Source organism: Lytechinus variegatus, chromosome 15 (assembly GCF_018143015.1).
Source record: "Lytechinus variegatus isolate NC3 chromosome 15, Lvar_3.0, whole genome shotgun sequence".
In the NCBI taxonomy this organism is placed as follows: domain Eukaryota; kingdom Metazoa; phylum Echinodermata; class Echinoidea; order Temnopleuroida; family Toxopneustidae; genus Lytechinus; species Lytechinus variegatus.
This window is the reverse complement of record NC_054754.1, coordinates 27,346,837-27,371,843: the sequence shown is the minus strand read 5'-3', so window position 1 is coordinate 27,371,843 and position 25,007 is coordinate 27,346,837. Positions and strand designations below refer to the sequence as shown.

At 36.7% G+C, this 25,007-nt stretch overlaps 2 protein-coding genes across 2 annotated transcripts in view; one reads left to right on the top strand and one right to left on the bottom strand.

Annotated features, from left to right (window-relative positions):
* LOC121429231 (neural proliferation differentiation and control protein 1-like) overlaps window positions 1–2,336 on the top strand; it is a 60,420-nt gene extending 58,084 nt beyond the window's left edge. Inside the window, exon 9 of the mRNA XM_041626193.1 lies at window positions 595–2,336. Coding sequence (XP_041482127.1) covers window positions 595–684 — 90 coding nt within the window. The 3' untranslated portion in view covers window positions 685–2,336. The remainder of the gene's footprint in view (window positions 1–594) is intronic.
* Window positions 2,337–14,941: 12,605 nt separating this feature from the next.
* On the bottom strand, window positions 14,942–24,559 carry LOC121428351. Its single transcript, XM_041624930.1, has 4 exons — window positions 24,142–24,559; window positions 17,924–20,544; window positions 17,482–17,622; window positions 14,942–15,670 (listed from the first exon to the last, which is right to left on the bottom strand). The coding sequence occupies exons 1-4, from the start codon at window positions 24,218–24,220 to the stop codon at window positions 15,491–15,493; spliced, it is 3,021 nt and encodes a 1,006-aa protein (XP_041480864.1). The 5' UTR covers window positions 24,221–24,559; the 3' UTR covers window positions 14,942–15,490.
* Window positions 24,560–25,007: the final 448 nt, after the last annotated feature.

The window sequence follows — 25,007 nt, the reverse complement described above, 5'->3', positions numbered from 1 at the left end:
GGGTTAAAGAGAAATTCCAGTAGTTGCAGTAAACACTGATTTCATGAGAAAGTATGTAAAACAAGGCTTAATTGTCAGAATATCATCAAAGATCTAGATCTGGTAAAGTTACATAAACTGAACTTTGTGAAATCTTGAAATCGACGCTGAAAAATGTTCAGACTGAAGATCCCCAACACAGATAAGCGCACATGGGACAGTGTATAATTATTGCTTCGAATGTCGGGCCCGACGCTCTACCCGAATCCTGTGCTTATTTGCTGATTTCTCAGCAATTACACAAATTTTTCCAGAATCCTGTGGCACATACGTTTTATTTATACAAACAGACACTTTGGTGGTCATTTCATTGGATTCTGTACGAACTCATTTTGATATTGTTACCAAAACTATCATTTACTTTTAACTTGTTCGAATACTCAATTTAGTAATAAACATAGGCTCTGTACAGGAAATGCCTGGTTCCAGTGAGCAACGGATTAATCTTTTGACTACTGAAATCTGTAATACCCATAGGCTTTGTACAGGGATCACCCAGTTCAAGTAGGAATGAGTTGACTTGACATTCTCTGATTCTTTTTCTTCTCTTCCCAGACCGGAGAGATGCAGGTGAAGAATCCTCTGTTTGCGGAAGACGCTTACCCAAAGCAGGGAGGAGACCCTGAGGGAGAGGAGAAGCAGTAATGATCACATTGCTGAGGAACTTCAGGACCCTAATGATTGCGACCGATGTCAGATCAATCTCAACTATGGCAAGCCAGCCAGCCAATCGTCTGCAGCAGATCGATCTCTTGTTTTAGAACATACACCCATCCTTGCATCATTGGATTGTGTGTGACGTGGACAGGGGCCAGTTGCAGAAAGAGTTGCAATCAATCACAACTCTAAAAATCATGCGCAGCTTGATTTTCAACCAGTCAACAGCGTGCATTTGGGACTTGCGATTGATTTTTGACTTGCTTTTAACCGTAAGTCTTTCTGCAACAGACCCCAGGACATTTACCTTTGAGATGATAAATCATGGCTTCTTTGGCCTTCCTTGCTTGAGATTGAACTGAATCAATCGCAACTCATTTTGAAAGAGGGTCTTTATACATCATTGCAGTGGCATAGCTAGGCAATAGAATCAGGGAGGGATTGGGGTGGGGCGAGGGGGGGTAAACCTGAGGGATGGAGTGGTGGGTGTTCATGACATAAGAAAAAAAATCCTTCCTGTTCCTCAGAATCACCTTGTAAAGAATCAAGGTTCCTCTGTCAATTTAAGGTTTTTATTGTTTAAAAGAAAATGAACGAAAAATCAAGAAAGCTACCGATCACTAGCCAAGCACTTGCATCCACTCCACAGTGTGCGCAAGATGCTGATTTTCATAAAATGCCGTTCAGTCATAATTTGACAATGTGAACAAACATGATTGTTTGGGGTCTTGAGGGGACTTTCATCTGCCCTTAGATTAGATAAATAAAATATGAAATGTTAATTATTTTATTTTTGTAGTCAGATGAGCTATGGTAAGGTACCTTATTAAATGTCAAAGCTGCATCTTTCCCCGCAGAAATCCTGCAAGCGTCTTTTCATTAGAAATCATCACAGTCTCCGCAGACAAAACAATGGGGACTGGGGGAAAGCTGCCATGAAAAGATGCATAGCATCCTTAAAGCAGAATTCCTGCTTAAATATGCTGCAGAGACTTCTAACAATTTGCCTTACTGGATAACAAAATCTTCTATTGGCCTGCAATTTTTTTTTCCATTTTGTTTCAAGGGACTGTTTTGGGCTCTTGACGTAATTATGCTGCGTAGTGTTGGTTTCTCCCAATTTGTTCTGCTATGCCACTGCAAGTCTCAGCATTTGTATTCAAGTTCCTTGTTACTGTTGTGGAATCTCTGGGTTATGTGCAATTTTGTTTCCAATTCCATGCTCTGCGTTAAGCTGGGCTAAGAAAATATCACCATAATTTTTTTTAATATAATTATTTCCCTTTTTTGTGTACGAAGTACGAAGGAGATACGTCATACATTTGAGTGATTAATACTGACAGAATATATACACTGTAATTGAGATATTGCTCTGGGGATTAATTTGATGAAGTCTAATTGTTTAAAGAATAATATAGTTAAAATTTGGTCCATATCTATTGGGATCGTATTATACTTATCATTAACATTTAATATAATCTTTTATTCACTTATGATACTCGGTTAAAATGGTTGTGTGTTCTGCATCAAAAAGTTTTTGGTTAAAAAGTATCAGGATTATTATGTTTAACAGTGCATAGCAAGCTGACTTCATTTATGTTTTTGGTATCATCATGAAAGAAGTATATATATATATATATATATATATATATATATATACATATATATAATGATACTGAAATAAAGATAAAAAAAAAGTTTGGTCAAGAAAGAAAGAAACCAGAAAAAAGCCCATTAACTTTGATGATATAGCATTTTAGAAAGGACCAATTTTTGTATGATGAATGCCCAGCATTGCTCATTGGCACGTAGATGGGTTTCTTATCAATTCACAAGCTCGTTCAGATTTCCATGTTTAAAGTAACAGAATATGCGCTTATTTTCTTAAAATTCACTTTGAAGAACCTCTTGGGATCCATAAATAAGTATACAAGGTTTTTTCATAATTCTTTTAGTTATATCAGTTGAGCAAGCTGATAATTTCTTCTTGAATGTACACTTTTTATGTTAAGAATTCACAATTGCTTGAAAAGACTGAATTTCTTAAATTACACTCTGTGCAGTTGATATATTCCCCAAAATAGAAGGGGAGGCAGAAGCGACATTCTCGTGCCGATATCTGTTTTGTTTCTTGGATGTTATTAAGACGTACTTGGATGTAGCAAAGCCATAATTTTCCGCACAGCTAGCGTGCATTAGATGGAGTCTTCAAAATGCAAATACCAAAACAAGTAGGGCTTCGGAATGCTGCTGCATCTACATGCACAGGCTACGATTTCAGTTTTGTGATTTTTGTTTTATCATGTCTTAGCCGACCGTATACGTGCAATGTATAAGTTCAGTGTTTATGAGTATTTATTTATGTAGAATTCTACAAACAGTGGTTTAATGCTTGTGTTGTATTGTTCATTTTATTTTAGTTTGTTCTGTTTTTAACTTCACAAATCATCCTAACTAGAGTTAGTGCGAAGTGGTATAGATTGACCTGTGTTATGATTATGCACAGTGCATCATTAAGCGTTCTGAAGACAATTATTACATACCAAGACACTATTTTCTCTGCAGTAGCAGTGCATCATATTCAATGAGCGCAGCATGTAATACTGGTGGAACAATTTTGTTTTATTTGTGAAGTTTCTTCGTCTTATGCTATGTTCTCTCTTATATCCTAATTAGAAAATGTGAGGTAGGCTATTTATGACACTCAATATTAACCCTTTCACATCTAAATCATGACATTTACATTGGCTTTGTGTAGTGAACACCCAACATTAGTAGTCAAAGGGTTTAGCCATTTTTTAGTTGCCAATTGAAGATTGGAGGCAAGACACAACCATACGACTCAGATCGGCCTTTACTTTGATGACTTGAAACTGCTATAAATGCAAGAAAGCATTATCTTTATATCATTAATCTCATATCACATGGCAATGAGCTTTCTTCATTTTGAATTAGTGAAATTAGTGGTGGCATTACAGTGTATGTATCACTAAAGGTTTAGGTTAGGTTATCAAAAGAAGGTCAGTTACATTTCAGTATTCCATTGTCTAATTCATCACCCTGTTTCAAGTGTTATGTACTTATCAAGCACATGAAAATCACTGTAAATCAATGTGAGTTACATCACTTATGTTTGAAGCAAGTAATTCCTGTATATGAGGCAGTGCTTTAAGCAGCAGGTTGTGCTTGTTATCCCTTAATTGTACTTAATTGTAGTTCTTATCATTAGTTACCACTACTATTCTCTATTTGAGAAAGATGTAAAGAGAAAAAAAATGTTGTAAATAAGAAATATTTTGATTAGTGTAGGATAATTTCTAATTTTATTCCTCTCTCTCTCTCTCTTCCTTTCACTCTAACCTCTATCTCCCCCTCTTTCACTCAAACCCACACTCCCTTTCTTTCTTTCTTTCTTTCTTTCTCTCTCACACACACACACACACAAACTCTCAATCCATCTTATTCTCTTCTCTTTCCCCCTTACTCCCTCACACACATACACTACAACCCCCACACACACACTCTTTCTCACTCTCTCCAACTTATACTTTTCTCTTTGCTTCTTCTCCTCCTCTCTTTAGCATACTTCAATCAACAGATACTCCAATATTACATTAAAAATAAAACAAATATTTTAGATTCTCACTTTCAGTCTTTGGAACTAAATGTCAAACTGTTTTTTAGCTTTCTATGATGCAGCTGAAAATATCACAAAGACCCTTTCAAGATCTTTTCTTGAGAAATATCACATTCTCTCTCTCCTCTGTGAACTCGGTTTAGCTCGACACCTTCCTTTAACAGATGGACGAAATGTACACCAAGTGATATTTTCGGGCAGTAGGCTATTGTGAATCTCATTACTTGCATTTGGCAAATATAAGTGTTCGTAATGACAAATAGTGTGCTTAGAACTACCGTTCTTCTGCAGAGACTTCATACATGAATTCTCTATTTTATGTGTATGATAATGTGCAAAGATTTGCAGTGTTGAGGCAAACAGGACTCTATATAATCACTGAAAAGAGACTGCCATGATTCCATTGTTATCGAACCTAATAAGTTATGAATAATCTCTGCATCTGTTGGATAAAAAAATGTCTCTATTCATCCTTACACCTCTTTACTTTCCTTCCTTTAACTTATTTCTGTATGTATATATATATATATATCAATATCACTGTGAATGTGAATAAATTATGGAGTGATTGTCTATAGTACTAAGATACACATGACAAAAAAAATGATCTTGTAAATATGAAATTGAGAGAAGTTATATTCAGTTTAGATGCAAATACATTCTAATAGGTGGATGTCTAATCAAGATAAAGATTATTACGGGAATATCATTTTTTCATAGATTTTATTTATATTAATAGACGGAGTATGTATATGTATATCAATACTAATATTATATATATATATATATATATATATAAAACTTCAAAATCTTGATAATGAAATAAGTATTACAAATGCTCCTTATTTTAATTTACAATATATGTGTATCATATTTCATTATAGTGATACGATATGAATTATATTGATGACACATTACCAGTCTCCCACAATACATTAAATTAATTAACAATATAGTTATAAACAAAGGTTTACAGTCGTTCCAACAATTTATTTTGTTTTTATTCTTGTGTGTATAAGTATGGTTATGGAGGACTGTGTACCACACTTTGTATTTTGAACAGAATTGATACTCTCAATGACAAAATTTTATATTCTTCATGTATTATGCCAATTTTCTGCATTCACATTTAAGATGTGGAAAGTACAGACGCTAATCACAAGTGAAGATACGGGTTTCCATTTTTGCACGATAATTTTAACAAAGAGCGATTGTCGTTATTATTAAACGCAACATGTGAGCATTTTTTTTATTATTTATTTTGTTGTGCTAATTAGCTTCATTCTTTATTGAAGAGACCAAAGTACTTTGTTTTCATGATTCATGTTGAGCTTCAGATACTGTTTTACTTTATCCATGTATTATCCATTTTTTATTCGGACATGCCCAGTATAAAGTGCTGTAAATTAATATCCTAAAGAGCTTAAAAATATATTTAGAATATGTTGCGGATATGGGAATATATTGTACTTATTCTCATCAATATGCGAATATGTGACATGAGACACCAACGATTGTTGGCTATTTATTTATTAGATTTCAAACATCCTATTGACTTCTGATTCTCCAAGTTTTATTTGTTTCAATTGAACTGTGATACACTTGTGAATAATTTCACTATATTTGCAGAGTATTTTTGTGAGTAATCAATTTGCATCCACCCTAGTATGTTTTCAAATGCGTGTCAGAATTAAACATAATGATGGTAGTGTAAAATTTGTACTTGTTTTGGTGTGTTTTTCTTTGGATATTTAGTTGTTCTGTTTACATTGATTTTTTGTCATTGAGCATCAGTCTGTCAATCATCTTTGTCTTGTCTGCATAGCAGAGCGAGACTATAGGCACCGCTTTTCCGACAGCAACGGCATAAATATCAAATCTCAACCTAAGGTTAAGTTTTTTAAACGACATCATAACTTAAAAAGTATATGAACCTAGTTCATGAAACCTGGACATAAGGTTAATCAAGTATTACTGAACATCCTGCCCTGGTTTCAGGTCACATCAACAAGGTCAAAGGTCATTTAGGGTAAATGAATTTTGGTCATTTGGGGGTATTTGTTGAATTGGCATCATAACTTAGAAAGTTTATGGATCTTATGGATCTAGTTCATGAAACATAGACATAAAGTATCAATGATTGTTTTTTCACACATCTTAGATCACATGATTATGGTCAAAGGTCAATTAGGGTCTATGGACATATTTTATTATCATATGATAGTTTTCTTTTGTGAATAGCTGTTTTAAAGTCAGCACTGCTGCTATATCAAATCGTGTTATGCAGGTAAGACTGCCAGATGCGTTCCACAGTTGTTATCAAATCGATGGGTTGATTAATCAACTGAATAGTTGACTGGTTTTGCCACGTTCACACTGTCATGTGATCAAATACGAATGCCACGATTGGCCTCCCGTAACAGATCGCAAGAATTTTTTATTCGAATTTTTTACGTGATCAGTACGATTGCCACGATTGATCTGATAGGATCACTACAATGATTACATGACTAAGATCACTGTTCCAGTGTTGGCGCGAATTGTGAAAGCGGGAACTAGGTATGAGGTGAATGAGTGATTGGTTGAGAGATTGATTTGAGTGATAGATCTATTGATTGTTTCATTGATTAGTTTAATGATTGATTGAAACTAAAGATTGTTCACAATGATATGCCACAATAATATGAACAAACACACACAAAAGTAAACAGTGATATCATTATTTATTTCTTGGGATTTACATTTTACTATACATTTGACTAGACTAATGCCGACATCATAGCTTATACTTATTTGTTTAATAATCAACATATATACAGAACTAACATGGTGATAACTAAAGTGATTGTTCAATGTATATGTGCTTTGTGTAATACAAGCACAAATGAAAATATTCCACATACTGTTATATTGGCTATATGATATGCAATATTATACAGATATTGCCTACCTAGAGTTTGAATTTAACATTTCCTCTCCCCGACGGAGTTATATTTTTCCCTAGAGGATTATATTTTGCCCGAAGCGCGCAGCGCTGAGGGAAAATATTATCCCGAGGGAAAAATATAGCTTCGGAGGGGAGTTGAAATGTTATTTATTAAAACGATAGACCAGGCAATATCTGTTATATTATATAGTATATGTGGATTCGCCATCAGAAATTGCATTCATCATCTGGTTCAAGAGCAAAATTCTTGCTACAGCTCTGATCCGTCTACGTCATAACAGATTTTTTTTTAAAATACATAAAGCGCGTTCTTCATGCAATCGACGCGTTAACACTAGCGCGTACACTATATTGTTGCGCAACTTGTATGCAGCGAGTGACGTCACCTTAGTGGATATAACGCCGCAATTGAAAATACTACGCAGTATATTCCCTGAGGTGACGTCAAAACCTAGAATATAACAAATGCGATCCTCGCAGCTATGGTCACGTGATGGCGTATTGACCTATCACTGATTCGAATCTACATAGCCTATGTAATATTATACAGATATTGCCTACCTAGAGTTTGAATTTAACATTTCCTCTCCCCGACGGAGTTATATTTTTCCCTACAGGATTATATTTTGCCCGAAGCGCGCAGCGCTGAGGGAAAATATTCTCCCGAGGGAAAAATATAGCTTCGGAGGGGAGTTGAAATGTTATTTATTTAAATAAAAGACCAGGCAATATCTGTTATATTATATAGTCTATGTGGATTGGCCATCAGAGATTACATTCATCATCTGTCTCCAATCCAAAATTCTTGCTACAGCTCTGATCCATCTACATCATAATATAATTTTTTTTTAAATACATCAAGCGCATTCTTCATGCAATCAACCGTTAGCACTAGCGCGTACGTCAAATAAACTACCCGATTATGCTACTTGTAAGCAGCGAGTGACGTCACCTTAGTGAATATAGCGCCGCAATTGACAATACAACACAGCTATATTCACTGAGGTGACGTCAAAACCTAGAATATAACACGATCCTCGCCCCTATGGTCACGCGATGGTGTATTGATCTATCACTGATTCGAATCTACATAACCTATGTAATATCATGATATACTGTATACATTTAACTTGCAGTTTCACTCATCGATAAACAAGGCCTCGTACATCAAAGATTTACAATCAGTCGCAAGTTTTGGATGTATTCTTATTGATTTATAGTGGGAAAGAAGAACACACTGCTCAAACACCGGTGTTGATTTAACACTGGTATCTATATCGGTCCACACCAGATAGTTGTTGAAACAATACCGGTTTGGTGTAACACCAATTTGGCATTTAAAGGTCAAGTCCACCTCAGAAAAATGTTGATTGGAATCAATAGAGAAAAATCAGACAAGCACAATGCTGAAAATTTCATCAAAATCGGATGTAAAATAAGAAAGTTATGACATTTCAAAGTTTCGCTTATTTTCAACAAAATAGTTATATGAACGAGCCAGTTACATCCAAATGAGAGAGTTGATGATGTCACTCACTCACTATTTCTTTTGTTTTTTATTGTTTAAATTATACAATATTTCAATTTTTACGAATTTGACGATTAGGACCTCCTTGCCTGAAGCACAAAATGTTAAAATAATGGAATTCCACGTGTTCAGGGAGAAATGAAACTTCATTTCACATGACAATGACGAGAAAATAAAAATATTTCATATAATAAAATACAAAAGAAATAGTGAGTGAGTGATGTCATCAACTCTCTCATTTGGATGTAACTGGCTCGTTCATATAACTATTTGGTTGAAAATAAGCGAAACTTTAAAATGCCGTAACTTTCTTATTTTACATCTGATTTTGATGAATTTTTCAAGTGTTATGCTTGTTGAATATTTCTCTTTTCATTCAAATCAAGTTTTTGTTGGGGTGGACTTGTCCTTTAAGCAACACCAATTAGTGTAAAACCAATATCGGTTTGATCTTTAACTGGTATTGTTTCAACACCTCTCTGGTCTGGATCGATATAGATACCAGGCTGGTGTTAAATCAACACCGAACACTGTGAACGTTGTCTAAGTGTAGTGGAATAATTATGAGTAAGTAAATTATCTTACATGCGATCATTGCAGCAATCAGACCTGAGAATAATATTCTAAGGGAAAATTTAACAATTTGATTTTAGTCTCGCCCACCAGAGTTGAAGGCGAGACTTAGGGATCCAAATGTCGTCCGTCCGTCCGTCACAAACCTTATGACACATAATTCCACAACCGTAAGTCACTTTCCAACCATAGCTCTATGTTCCAACCAAACTTGGATGGTAGATGGACTTTGGGACCTGCATGTTATGGTGCGGTCGGAGGTCACAAGGTAAGGTCAAAGGTCATTTTCAGGTCAACATTACAGTTTACATGCAAGACTCTTCTGACACCTAACCCCGCAACCGTATGTCACTTTTCAACCAAACTTGGATGGTAGATGGACTGGGGGGGGGGGGCAGGGCGTGCATGTTATGCTGCAGACGGAGGTCACATGGTAACGTCAAAGGTTATTTTCAGGTCAATGTTAAAGTTTACATGCAAGAAGACTCTTATGACACCTAACTCCACAACCGTAAGTCACTTTTCAACCAAACTTGGATGGTAAATGGACTTGGGGGATTTGCATGTTATGCTGTAATTGGAGGTCACATGGTAAGGTCAAAGGTCATTTTCAGGTCAACGTTAAAGTTTACATGCAAGACTCTTATGACACCTAACTCCACAACCGTAAGTCACTTTTCAACCAAACTTGGATGGTAAATGGACTTGGGGGACTTGCATGTTATGCTGTAATTGGAGGTCACATGGTAAGGTCAAAGGTCATTTTTAGGTCAACGTTAAAGTTTACATGCAAGACTCTCTTATGACACCTAACTCCGCAACCGTAAGTCACTTTTCAACCCAACTTGGATAGTAGATGGACTGGGGAGACGTGCATGTTATGCTGCAGTCGGAGGTCACATGGTAAGGTCAAAGGTCATTTTCAGGTCAACGATAAAGTTTACATGCAAGACTCTCTTATGACACCTAACTCCGCAACCGTAAGTAACTTTTCAACCAGACTTGGATGGTAGATGTACTTAGGCGACCTGCATGCATGTTCTACTCCTGCAGATGGAGGTCACATGGGAAGGTCGAAAGTCACTTTAGGTCAACATTAACGTTTATGCGCAAGGCTCTTATGGCAAGAGTTATTCCATCCCAGTCATTTCACAATGAAGTTTCGATACAATTCTGTTGCGTGCCCTCGCAAATCAGGATATTTCTGGTAATTTTCATAAGTGGGCGAGACACATACCGCTTTTGCCTTGTTAAAACATGTAAACGGCCTTTTTTCTGTTTGAATGTTTTCTTTTACAAATCAGCTAATAAGTAATCACTTTCTTTGGTTTTAAATAATAAGACTAGTCATGATTTTCTCAACCAGGTGCAGATCCAGTTTCGCCAATAGGAGGGGCCCCAATTTTGTTCACCCATATTTTCCCCGATCGGCCACTCAAAATTTATTTTTATGTTTCTTAGAAGGGGTAGTCCTAACAATCACTTTTTAGCTTTATTCTTTTCAAACAACATAAATATGTAATTATCTCATAAGCCATCATATATTGCGAGTGCGAAGCTATTCTTTTTTTTGGGGGGGGGTTCATGTCCTGAAACTTTAACATTTTAGGCAATGTTTGTGATCCTGAACAAGATGCGTATGTTACCACACTGCGAACGCCAAGCTATAGCAGAAATTTTTAGTATACGTGTTCTGGCCTGATCGAAAAGGGAACAGTTAAGGAATGTTTGCAATTAGTCTTGAAGACGATAAATATTTCAACGTTTAAATATTGCGAGCGCAAAATCGCTAGCTAAAATTTTTTGACATTCCGACCTAAAAATAATGACATACTAAGCACTTATTTTTAAAACATGAACGGGATGGGTATTAAACAATTAACGCGAGCGCGAAGCGAGAGCGGAAAAATTGAGATTTCACACCTAAAAATGGACACTCTACTTATGGTTTGTAAATCATGAAAAGGATTGGTAATTAGTTATCTCCCTACATTACTGCGAGCGAGAAGCGCGAGCAGAATATTTTTGTTTTCTGATCTGAAACTGGATAATCTAAGCACGTTTTGAATTAAAAAAGGTGCTTATCTCAATATACATGCGTGCGCGTTTTAGATTTTGACCTATGTTTAGACCTAGAATCTGGGTCCCGTGACACAAAGGTTAGCGATTGATCGTACGCTTGATTTTAACGATTGATTGTACATTGTAGTCAATGGAATCAATCGTAGAAAAATGTTCTACGATCATTGCTAAGTTTTGTGTTACTGGCTCCTGGTCATTCTGAATAATTTTTAATACTTTCATTTAATATTTTCCGTTTCACAATGTTGTTCATGTTATACTAAACATAACATATTAAAGTAAAGAATATTACAAGACATAATATCTTATACAGTGCGTATCAAAAAAAAGTTTACAGTTCGAAAAAATCCCGTAAATTATATATTTGTAATATCCTTAAGATTTTTCCAGATTTTAACATTGGTACAGATCCATTTAAGCAAATGACGATATAACTGTAAACAAAGTATTTCCGCTTGAGTGAGCACCACTTACTTTTGAAAAGTTAGTGAATTATTTGCGCAGAACTTTGAAATAGTTATGAGAATAAAAGTAGACCTTAATCATGAAGAACACGTGGAATTTAGCTAGTAAAATTGATTTGATATCTTTTACCTTTAACTCGTTTCCTAGCCCAAAACACTTCGGATAGTGCATTGCACCCCACCCCATTCCTCCATACAACGAGGCCATCGTGACGATATTTGCTTTACACTTAGCTGTGATTTACATAAAATGGCTTAGGCTTCATTTTCATTATTTTCACGCTTGGGAAAAGTGTGGAGAAACAAATATCAAATGAAAAATGAAATTTAAATCCACTTTAAATGATACAAACTTAGTGAAAAATGCTGGAGATGTCTGGAAAAACTTTTGTTCAGATTCAGTTATGTCCTCAGATCCAGCTGGCATAAAAAAGGCTAAAAGTTGTGCTTAGTAAATGTTGAAATTTCAATTTGGGTGGCAAAAATGCTACAAAATGCTTTAATGTATCCGTTTTATTTCAATTTACTAAAAGTGCAAGGGAAATGTATAAGAAATGTTTCGCGGGGTAAGTTTGATTCCGCCCTTTCCCCTTTACACAGCGTGAAAACGAGCATTTCAGCGCAAACATATTTCTGCAAGCTTTACGAAAATGGACAGTGCTCACTCAAGTGTAACATTCTGTCAAAACTTTTACTTTCATCAGATAGATGAGATCCAAACCTAAGATTATATGTAAAAAAAAAATACCCACATGTTGTATATCATTCAATTCCCAGGGCTTTTTCAAAGTGTAACCTTTTTTGATACGCACTGTATAGCATAATTAGGCATATAGTTTGATGAACATAATTAGAAATATCAAGCTGCCTCAGATGATTTTTTTTTCTTCATTTTAGAGTAAAATGGAGGGGCTTGCCGAAAAGAAGCTAAACTTGTATGAAAGGTAAGCCCTAAACTTAGTTTAAGTACCTAATTTACACACAAACACACACACATACATAAAAAATAGGTTCATAATGATAAAAGTAATTATCTATGTACACTTTGCAAAAATATCATTAACTGAAAAGCGTTAAAAATAAAATCAGGAAAATCAATAATGCAAGTGCGAAGCGCGAGCTGAAAATATTTTATATTCCGATCTGGAAAAGGGTCAACTAAAAATAAGCACTATTCAAAGCACTGTGGATGTAAATAAAGTGGATGAGGGTCGCACTTAATAAATGATGCAAGCACGAAGCGCGAGCTAATATTTTTGTTCCCTTTATTTTGACCTAGGACGGGGACATTCTAAAGGACATTTTAACATCACATGAAAATGATGATTTTCTTCCTATTCCTCTTCCTAAGCGCAAGATGAAACTTGTCGATATTCCATTCTGAAAAGGTGACAATTTAGTTTTTAGGAATTCATGAAAATTGTATTATCTTATTTAATAATTTAATAAGCCTAGAATGAGAGAGTGAAATCTGCTGATATCAAGGCCTGAAAACTGGACCTTGTAAGCACTTTTGTAGGCATTAGGCATATTTTTAACAATGCGAACGCGAAGGCGCGAGCGAGATTTTATATCGTGATTTTAAAATATTTGTTTATTATTTTCCAAGTCTTCTTTGAAATCAACAAGGAAATCGCATTTTTATGCGTCAACATTGAAATCTTAAGTATAAGGTTTTTGTAACGACAAAACATCGAAAGTATATGGGCCTAGCTCATGAAACTTAGATATAAGGCCTATCAACATGATCAAGTATTACTGATTACCCTGCCTGAGTTTCAGATCACATGGCGAAAGTCAAAGGTCATTTAGGGTCAATGAACTTAGACCATGTTGGGGGAATCAATATCGAAATCTTAACCTAAGGTTAAGTTTTTGAAATATCATAACTTAGAAAGTATAAAAACCTACTTCATGAAACTTGGACATCATTATTGAACATCCTGCCCGAGATTCGGGTCACATGACCAAGGTCAAATGTCATATACGGTCAATGAACTTTGGCCATATTCGTGGTATTAGATGAATTACCATCGTTACTTTTTGAAAATTTATGGATGTAGTTCATAAAACTTGGACACATTAAGAGTAATCAAGTATCACTAACATACTGTGCGAGTTTCAGGTCATATGACCAAGGTCAAAGGTCATTTAAGGTAAATGAACTTTGACCAACTTTGACCATTTGGAGGTAATTGTTGAATTTCCATCGTTACTATGAAGGTTTATGGATATAGTTCATGAAATATGAAATTAGGGGTAATTAAGTATCACTTGAAATCTTGCACAAGTCTTAAGTCACATGGTCAAGGTCAAATGTCGTTTAGGGTACTAGTATGATATTATTGTATGAATGGTGTTTTTTGTGAATAATTACTTCACAGTCGTTTCCAAAGTCAGTACTACTGCTATCGCGTAATGCAGGCAAGACTACCAGAGGCGCTCCACTTGTTTTTAACAATCTCAAAAGTCGTGAATATATTCCCTCCATCCGAAACAAAATTGTTTCATCATATCATGATGTCGATGATATTAGTATTGATATCCGCTGGCTAATTAAAAAAAACACCTTGAATGATGACAATTAGCCTAATCAGATGTCGTTTTGTATAGTTTACAAGCTTATTGTGGTATTACCGAGAGTAAGTAGGCTTATTATTTTGATACTTGGTAACAATGGTTACGATGTGATGTATTGAATAGTTAATTTGTGTGTTGCTAGTATCATTAAAGTGGGAATAGAATTGTAGGCTAAATCGTTCTCTGTACATGTTTATCTAAAACGGATACAGTTTAACGCTAAAGAGACGGGCTATTTCAACACCCCTGAAGACGGGGGGGGGGGGGGGGCTGAATCAGCCGCCCTCGATCACCCTATGATCTCGGCCGTTGATCACGTGATCGCGAAGAAAATTGGCATAACCTACAAAATTGTACGATCAACTTCTTAAAATAAATCTTATTTCTAATTAAAGGAAAACAAAACCCAAGGAGAGAAGTAATATTTTTAGAAAGAGTAAAATGAGAGGAACAAATTAAAACAAGTTTCGTCAAAATCGGTTATGAATTAAGCAAGTTATGGACATTTATAAAGTCGTGTTGTACTTTCTTTGGGGATTCTCAAATTGGCAAATGTGCTTAAAAATGGCTGACTTTGTGGAAAACTCTCCTTTGTTTTGTACACAAATTTTCAGATTTGCCCCTTTATTTTACTTATATCACATTATCTTCTCATGTCCTTGACATATGATGTGTGAATTATATTTTCCCATGACATATGTTGTGCTCAGATGGAGGCAAGATGCAATTTTAAAGAAAATGGTGAAAATCTGAAAATTTGTGCACAACAAATGGAGAGTCACGTTATCCGCAAAATCAACCATTTTAAAGTACGGTTGATTGTCGAGACTTCCTCCAGCGTCTTTCAGCCCTCCTATACTGCACTGTTTCTGTTGTCGTATGTCTGAAGTATACCAACGCATTTGCTCGCGGTCAACAATTTTAATTGTCTTAAATGGATCATGAACATCTATTGTATCCTTCATTGCAGACAAGAGATGGGTTCAGATTTCACTATTCAGGATTATTTTTTGAACCCCACTTGTTTTCTGCTCCCAGCTGGTGGCACTGCTAACCCTGCATTCTGACGCAGCCTTCTCAAGGTTTACACTTTTCCTTTCTTTGGCGCTTTCTGCGTCCGTACGGCTGCAGCATTTTATTTTCGCTCGCCAGAGTTTCCAAACCTGGTTTGGAGAACAAAAACAAAACGGTCATTTTTTTTTTAGTTTACTTCAAAGAAAAAATTATCAGTTTTAATTGAATCAGAAGGTGGAAGTGTAAGGCTTTTGCTCTTTCTATGTTAGGGTCAACTTTGATGTTAATTGTTAGATTTATCTGGCTTATACTAATCACTCGGGTCGCATGCGCGTTCGAAATCACTCGGGTTTGGGATTTTTGGCGATTTATTTCGCCAAAATCATCAAATTTATTTGGCGATTTATTTCGATGAGAATTTTTTTTCTTACGGTGTCTTCAATGGGACAAGCACGCTGGGAAAATAAAATGAAATTGAAATTCGAGTTTTGTTTTAAGACGGCAAGTGCCTTAAATAAAATGTACTGGACTACTGTTTTAACATATCAAACAAGCAAATCAGCCATGTGGCTCAACTAACTTAGAAAAGATCTAGATTGTGTCTTATACGAGGACTCCGAGTCGGAACATGCCATACCTGCCACATCGATATTACATCGTATCATTCCCATATGCGGACATACCTGCATGCAATGGCCCCATGGAAGGCGGGACCCGGCCGCGGTCGGACACGACGTGTATCGGTAGCATGGAGCAAGCTAACGTGAGTCGAGACGAGGTAGACCCAACGTTACATTGCCAGTCAGTCCCGCGCAGCCGTCCGAAAGTATTTTATTCAGCGGTATGCATAGCCATCCATGGTTTAATGCATATGCGTAATGAGGTGTGAAGACGATCTTTCCGATCGGCGCGTTTTAAAATTTTGCTCTTAAGAAACAGTCCCTCGGACACAGATTAGACGCAGGACAAATAATGCTCAGACAACCAAACTAACTCATCAGCATCAGTAAAAATGTGAATGGACTTTTAAAACGAATACTTAAACTGATCTAAAATCGTTATAATACCTGTCCTAATTATTCCATCAACCCCTCTTTTCCCTCCTCTTCAAAAGCACTCTGCCACTTTTAGACAGTTATGATTTTAAAATCGATTTGAAAATCGTATTTTGAATTGATTTGAAAAGCTAAAACATTTTCTGAGACAGTTGGCTAGCCACGATATCATCTTGTCAGTCCGTATTATTTAGTCCTCCTTTAGGGCTCCGTCTATTTGATTTCAGCGTGTTTTTTTTTTAATAAAGGGAGAGCCCTAAAGGAGGAGTAAATAATAGGGATTGACAAGGCGATATTGTGGCTAACCAACGGTATGACAAGTTCCGACTCAGAGTCCTCGTATAAGACACAGTCCGGATCTATTCTAAGTTAGTTGAGCCACATAATGGCTGATTTGCTTGTTATGTTAAAACAGTAGTCCATTATATTTCATTTAAGGCACTTACCTGCTTAAAACGAAACTCGAATTTCAATTTTATCTTATATTTTCCCAGCGTGTTTGACCCATTGAAGACACCGTTAGAAATAAAAAGAATCGCCAAAAATCCAAAACCCGAGTGATTTCGCACGCGACACGAGTGATTAGTGTAAGCCATTAATCTTGTTAATCCTAATGGCTCTCATGTTTTGGTATAAAATCCCCTAAAAAGAGTGCATGTCATTGTTCAAGTTCATTACTTAATTACATTAAGGCATATTTCCTAAGAATGTTATGGTCTGCATCAACTGATTGCACATTGCTGACTCCCTGAATAGAAGGTTTGTTGCATGGTCTGGATGGTAATGAACAAAACATATTCTATTGGATGCATTTTACAGAATATTAACTTTGACTGGGTGCCCTTAGCCAACTAGTGTTGTGATAAGTCGTGGAACTTTTTAGAGGAAGCATAATATCCACCTACATTGCCGTTTCCCATGATGGAGACTGAGACACCAAGACCAGAGAAGGAGTTGACAACGTTGAAAATATACCAGGTAATCGGGGTGTCAGTGAGAGCAGCAACCAGTCCGAGTGTCCAAGTGATTCCCAACGTAAACGAAAGCTGCAATACCATTAAAAAAAATCACATGATAATAATTACTCATGTTGCAATCGGATCATTATATTTGGTTCCAGATTGACCACTGAAATTTGAGTCGGCCCACAATGTGTTAACAGCCGTAAAAGGCGGTGTTTCATAAAGAGGGAAACCGTCTTATTGAAATTTGGAACAAAAGTATTATTCAGTGCTTTTGTTTGCGGAAGAGCATATTCTTGACGCTTTCAGATACTATCCACTTTCAAAACATTTATTGAAATATTTGCTCCATTATTTTTACTTTGAATAAAAATCTGTAAGTTACCTTTACAGCTAGCCATGAGAGTGCCCTTGTCTGGATGTTGATGGCTGATTCGGCGACGTTGTCCATTTCGTTCTTCGTCTTACTGATACTGACCATAATCACAATAAAGAGCGCCGTGTTGACCACCATGAAGAATGTGAAGGGTGTTAGAAAGAGATATATGATGGGCTGACTGGGTAAGAGCCAACAGGTGCCGGTGGTGCTGTAGATATTTCGCCCTATCAGGAAATGGACCAGGAGACCAATCGTGACAATGACTGCCGGGGACAACCACGCGTACATGGAATAGAAAATGAACTGAACATTGCCCTTGATCCTGAAGACCATTCTTTTAGAGTTGACTCGAAATGTCCGGGTGAGGTCTACGGCCAGAACATTCGCCCAAAAGAAGACACTTAACCACGCGTAGTGAAGCGATACACCAAATAATAGACAAAGCCATTCAGAGGATGTCGGGAAACTTACCAAAAGAAGAATGTTTGCAAGCAAAAGCGAAACACTCAAACAGGATATGATTTTACCAGGTAGATTTCGAAGTTTCGCAAAGGTACACATAGTGACCAAGGTCGCTAGAAGAGAGATGATGGATATGACATTACCAACAAGAGTCAAGTATGTCTGACTATCGAGGGAGTAGTCTTTTATTTGGTTGCCCGTAGTTGTTTCATTGTCAAATATAAACTTACAAACCCGGACAAAACTATTCCCGTCTAAGGAGAATGCATCAGGCGAAATTACTATGCCACTCGCTTTATGCAGAAGACTTCCGTTGACCGAGTTTTCCCAGTCAAACTCCGAGGAATTAAAGGTTATCTGTTTGCAAAGTAATGGGCTGTTGCAACATTGAAAATCGAATCGGGACCACTCCTTGTCGTTGTGACTGAAGATGGATAGTTTCCTCGGTATAAACTGGTCGAACATGTCTTCGTTTAGGAACAATTCATCGTATTGATCATCCAAGTAGAAGGTGGTGTCTTTTTCCCATAGCACCTTAAGAAACAGATCCCCATGAGACTCCTTGCAGGCATCGGAATAGATGTCCAAGGAATCATAGGTTTGCCATTCAATAGAGATTACCGACATGGTGAGTTCGCTGTCGTAAACCAGAAGACGCATCGCCCTTCGGATCGAAGAAGGCATACTAGAATAGTCCGATGTGTCATCGGTCGGTTGAAGCTCGAAGGCAACATCGTAGATCTGATGGCTCGAGTTTCGTGTTGATGAAGATACAGATTTGAAATTGTGTATCTTAACATTCAGTTTTTCGCTTGCCAGAATAACACGAAACGTTACCATTATAAGGTTCAGGGCTGACTGGTGATCTGAAACAGCACGAACTTTGAGCAACGCTGATCTTGATCTGTTTTTGATGGATTGTTGCAACCATTTCTGTCTCCAGAAGGAGTTATTCGTTGAGCACTGTTCAAAGGTACTACTTTTATTAACATCATTTACACAAACCCCGTCGATGACCAAGGAGTTGCCGGGACAGTGAATTGTCTTACATTCTCTGAGAAATGGATCGAACCACTCATTGATGCCACAAAACAACGAATTTTGGGCCGTCGACAATTCCTCGCCCCTGTTATTCAACAATGCACCATCTTTGGCAGAAAACGTGAAAAGCAGCGGGAGAGACAGTGGTCTGATGTTGTAATCTGGTATTCCATTTTCGAAGGAACAGGTTACGTTGATCGATTTTCCAAGGAATTCATCTCCACAGAACGCAGAGTGGACATTCTTGTACCAATTTCCGTTAACAAGTATAGGGTATGTATACGCGTCGCATAACTGATGGCAAGTGCTCTGTGTCGATCCTCCATGTTGCATGCATTCGTTGTCGAATCCATCGATATGCATGCAAGATCGAGGTAGTTGCGTACCTGGAGCCAAGGTTGGCATGATATCATAATGACAGAGTTTCATCAGTACATCTATTGTAGTCAACAAATCCCCTCGATGCAAATGCGCATCACCTATTTCGGTCTCACAGTCGAAAGCTATTTTCCACAAGTAGATGTCTTTGAACTGTTTTCCACTGCAGAAGGCGCAGTAGATATTCCGGTAATGCGTATCATTGGTCACTGCCACAGGCAATGACGATAAGAAGTCCCAATCCTCCGCCATCTTGCACATCTCCTCCAGTTGGCTGCCAAAGTAAGACGCATCCATGCATCTTTTCACCAATCTGAAGTATCTGTTAAACCCCACGTGAACACAATCTTTCGCCTCGGACCTACGGGATCTCCTAAGAGCCATGTCAAAATCTGAAAAGTACGACCCGATAACGCTCGGTGGGATCATGAAATCATCAGCCCAGAACTCGTCATCAGGTAATCGAGTTTGATCACCTTCCTCGTCGAGACTCACCGATGAGATTTGCCAGGGATCGGGTACAGGAGGATTTGGCGGTACCCACCTCGTTATATGGTGATGGTTCGGTGGAAGGATGCAGAAGTGTTCGTAATCGAGACAACAATCGCCCAAACTAAGACACTCCGAGTCACACTGGCAACACCTTGAGTATGGGATCGACGGACCGCAACGATCCTTGCAGGAAAATTCATGCCTTGATTCATTCACGCAAATGCTGAACAGCTCTTCAAGACCCAAACTATCATCTAGATGTAAGTGAAAAAATATAGACAAAATTAAATCGTATTATGAAGATCAAACTCTTATATTTTCATACTATCTTGGAAAATGATTCCAGGCTGATTTTTTTCTAAGAAAAAATTTTGATGAAGAAATATATAGGGGAAGGTGGGGTAAGTTGTGACACTTTTTGCATTTTGCTTGTTAGAATTGATATGACTAATAATATTGCAGAAATAAGTACTTAGCCTTTAGATTTGATTATTGGGAAATATTTTTCACCTTTAACTTTCTAACCCCACACTGAAAGTCATTGTGACGTTTGAAAAAACAATGTTAAATGGCTCAACTTGCCTCATCTATGGGGTAAATTGTGCCACCTCCTGGGGTAAGCTGAGCCACAAAAACTGTGTACAAAATGTATGCGGGAAGAGCCATAATGTCATTTTTTATTTTAAATCTTTTCACTTGCTAATTCTCTATAAATACTAACATCCGCTAAAAGTAAAATAATTGTCATGTGAATTTGCTTCTTTCTGCCTGCATATCAATGGTTTTGTAAGTTTTTTTTATCTTATTATTATACATTACGTTGCACATTACATTGTGCAGATAAAAAGCACTTATCTATTTCAAACCCTTTTTTACTTTTTTTTGCTGAAATTTTTATTTTTCCCTCTAAAAAAATACTTTTTGTTTCAAAGTTGAAAACAATGTGGTGGGTTAAGGGTTATGTAATGGGTCATCAATACATGACACCACCACAATATCTGACTCATTCATTATTGGCCTGGGGGTGGTGGCTCAACTTGCCCCTATGCTCAACTTACCCCGCCTTCCCCTACATGTATATAGCTATACAGTTTATATTAATCAAAAGTTATTTTGAAAAATACTTGAAATTCAAAATTGAATTTTAAAATACAACATGTGAATTTTAGAATACAACATGGGAATAATTTGTTTGACATTATGTTATTGATTATGATTATCAAAGAAATGTACGCTTGGGTAAGCATTGCCCAATCTTGAAAAGCTCTACAAAACCGGTTTTTCAAAAGATTCTCACTTAAATGTTATGCAAATGCGGAAGAAAGCGATAAAACGAACTCTCATGATTTCTCTGCGTTTCTGGTTTATGGTACATTGAAACTTTATCACAACTTTAAATTGTTTGTTTCAGAGGAATTTGAGGAGTGAGGTAAGTGATCAGAACAGTTATAAGCGAAAGTTGATTTCAGACATCTCTAGCATTTTCCGTTAAACTGTTTTTTTTTCGTCATTTGATAAGGAGTTTACATTTCTGCATTTAAAAAAATTCCAAGCAGGACTTAAAGACCCAGACCCCAGCTAAACTTGAAATTGACAAAAAAAGCTATATAGTTTTATGCATATTCTGCGCCTGACAGCTAACTAAAGTATTTTGCTTAAATCTAGTTGCAATTGTCACCATTCGCGTCAGATTGAGACCGTTGTCTTAATTTACACTATCGCAGAGGATAAATCGCCAATTAGTCTACTGCCAACTCGTCCACTCACCAAATGGTCTATTTTCATTTAGTCTTATGCCATTCCGTCCATCAACATTTTGTCTAACAACCATGTGGTCCAATAATTATTTGATTTAATCATCACTTCGGTTAATCACCATTTCGTCTATAACTATTTCATAACCAGTTGGTCTAATGTCCATTTAATTTTCACAATTAACACTTAGTCCAAAATGGTATATTCACTAAGTAGCTATTGGACCAACTGGTCATTAGACGAAATAGTGAGTGGACGAATTGGCAATTGCGCTATGTGGATAGTGGACGAACTGATGGTAGACCAAACGATAGAACTCGAGTTGGCAATTGAACTAATTGGAATTAGACGAATTGGAAATAAACCTCGCAGGGTATCTTACTGACCATATCAGATCGTGTCAGATCAGGGGCCCGTTGCAGAAAGAGTTGCAATCAATCGCAACTCTAAAAATCATGCGCAATTTCATTTTCGACCAATCAACAACGCGCATTTGGGACTTGCGCATGATTTTTAGACTTGCGATCGATTGCAACTCTTTCTGCAACGGGCCCCAGTAGTTCCAATTGAATTGATCGTAGAAAAAAATGGACTGTTCAAGATTTCTCTCGAACAACTATGAAAGGCCGATTTTTGATGTTCGTAGCGGATCTCATATAGAAAAAAAAACAAATTCACGACCGGTTTCGACAATTTTTTTCATCAAGCACGTAGCACATAATCTGAATGCAATAGAATTGGAAAGCTGTGCCACATAAGCGGGCAATAAATTATGGCAGAAAGTAGTCGAAAATTATAAATTTCATTCATTCAAGCTTGCAGGGAAAACTATTTATGATATGAAATACGTAATCTGAAAAGCAGAAAAATTGCCCATTTTTTCTATGTACAAACTTATGGAATCACAACACTTTTAACACAACATGACGTCACGGGCTTGAGGCCGGAGAAAAGCACAAGAATGCCTATCATCGAAGCTCGATAAATGGAAAGAATTGTTTTGCAAGGAGAAAAAAAATGGAAAAAAAATTCAAAACAATCTCCTTAGCTAAAATATGTGCTTTTAATTATTTCATCCATATAACTAGCTCATATTTTAGCACCAGTGTTTTTTCACAAACTACACATTAAATTGCAGAGACTTGAAATAAATCCAGATGTACTGTAATTAGGGACCAATCGAATTCTGAATTTAATTTAAATCATAGAAATCTAGTTTAAATCTCGAGAGATTTGAATTTAGATATATGAGATTATTAAAACGAATCTGTAGCAATCAAACTAAGTCCGGAGTTTGATTGGCCCCTAACTACAGTCCATTCGGGGTTGATTTATAATCCCTGCAATTTTAGATTTTATTGAAAAGTCAGTGGTGCTCACTCAAGCCGAAATGGTTGCCGAATGTCATGTTGTCATTTGCTAAATCAAAACTATGCCAATGTGGGAAATCGAGATACTACAAATATTTTCATGAAAAATGATATGTTCTAAGTTTGACCTTTCAATACGAAGTGTATTTAGATCTTTATTCTGCAGAGATGGACGTAAACAGGGAGACAAAATGATAAACTTATCATATTTCGATATAATTGACTTGGTTTGAGGATAAAGCAGATTGAGATTTTAAGGGGAAACATTGAAGAATTGCAATATTTTATTTCTCGCAGGAAATACGCGCTCGCAAACTTTTAATGGTGGTGTTGGTGATGGTGATGATGAGGAGGAGGACGAGGATGATGATCGAGAAGATTAAAAGAGAAGGAGGAGGAAAAAGAGGACAAAGAAGGAACAGAATTACATGCTAAATGATGAAGATGATTATGATGATAATAAAAATGACAAAATGATAATATGACGGTGATGATGATCGCGGTGGTGATAGTGATAATAATTAAAAACAAATAACATTGAATGTTGATTTTTTTTTATCATTTTCATTAGAATTTATCAGTACATCTTAACTAAAGGAAAATTCAATCATAATGAGGGACATAATCACAAAACAGCGCTTTCTCACTCTTCTACACCTGTTTACAGACAGAAAACCAATACAGCATAATGATATCCCAAGAGAAGAAAAGATGAAAGTATCATACCTGGTACATCACAGTTGACTTGAAGGCTTGACGATAAGAAAGCTAAAAGAACAAACAATAGATGTGGAGTTTCCATCATGATCTAGAAAAAGTCACCATTAAAAATGAAGGAATATTTTCAGAAGAGACCTCACTGAAATATTATATCAATCATTATGCAGATAATCATGTGAAAGAGATTGAAAATATATTTGTAGTAAAGAATTCTGATGGCCCTTGTTCGCTATCTTTGCCTGTTCTTATTCAGCACCAAGAGATAAGTAAAGCAAGTTGTATTTTACATCTGCAAGTCATCAAACATGCAGCCAACTCGCGGCATGAGATGATGCCTTTATAACTTAGAAGGATTCATATTTTAATTCAAGCCACGCCCCTTTTAATACAACTTGTTTCGGGGCGACTTCGTAGAAAGACGGTGTGCGCATGCGCCAGGACAAGTGAACGTCACTGGACGAGAGGAGAGCGGCTAATTTCTATTTTGTAATTATTTGCAACAACAAATTTGATTGGTACACAAAGACACTGCAGCTGACCAATCTCTGGATATAAGGGTGAATCTGTGCACAGTAACACCGGTCACATTTAAGATAGATCGATTGATCATACACAATAGTCAGTGCAATCAATCCAGGGGCGGATCCAAGATTTTCCAAAGGGGAGGGGCACTTTTTTCGGAGGGAAAAAAGTTTTTAACAAAGTAAGTAATGATATTTCGTCCCTTTCCCCCCAAAAAGTCACCACTTTAAAAGGGGGGGGGGGGGCACAATTTTGTTTTAATGGCATTTTTACATTACAAATTTTAATTTTGATTCACAAAGGGGGGGGGGCACGGGCTGTAGAAATCTGTCCCTATCCGTGATCAGTAG

Coding starts and splice junctions, on each gene's coding strand:
- LOC121428351 (XM_041624930.1), bottom strand. CDS start 24,220: ATGATGGAAACTCCACATCTATTGTTTGTTCTTTTAGCTTTCTTATCG. Junction 17,623..17,923: donor TCTCATGGCTAGCTGTAAAG/GTAACTTACAGA, acceptor ATGGTATTGCAG/CTTTCGTTTACGTTGGGAAT. Junction 15,671..17,481: donor CCATCATGGGAAACGGCAAT/GTAGGTGGATAT, acceptor TCTCCAAACCAG/GTTTGGAAACTCTGGCGAGC.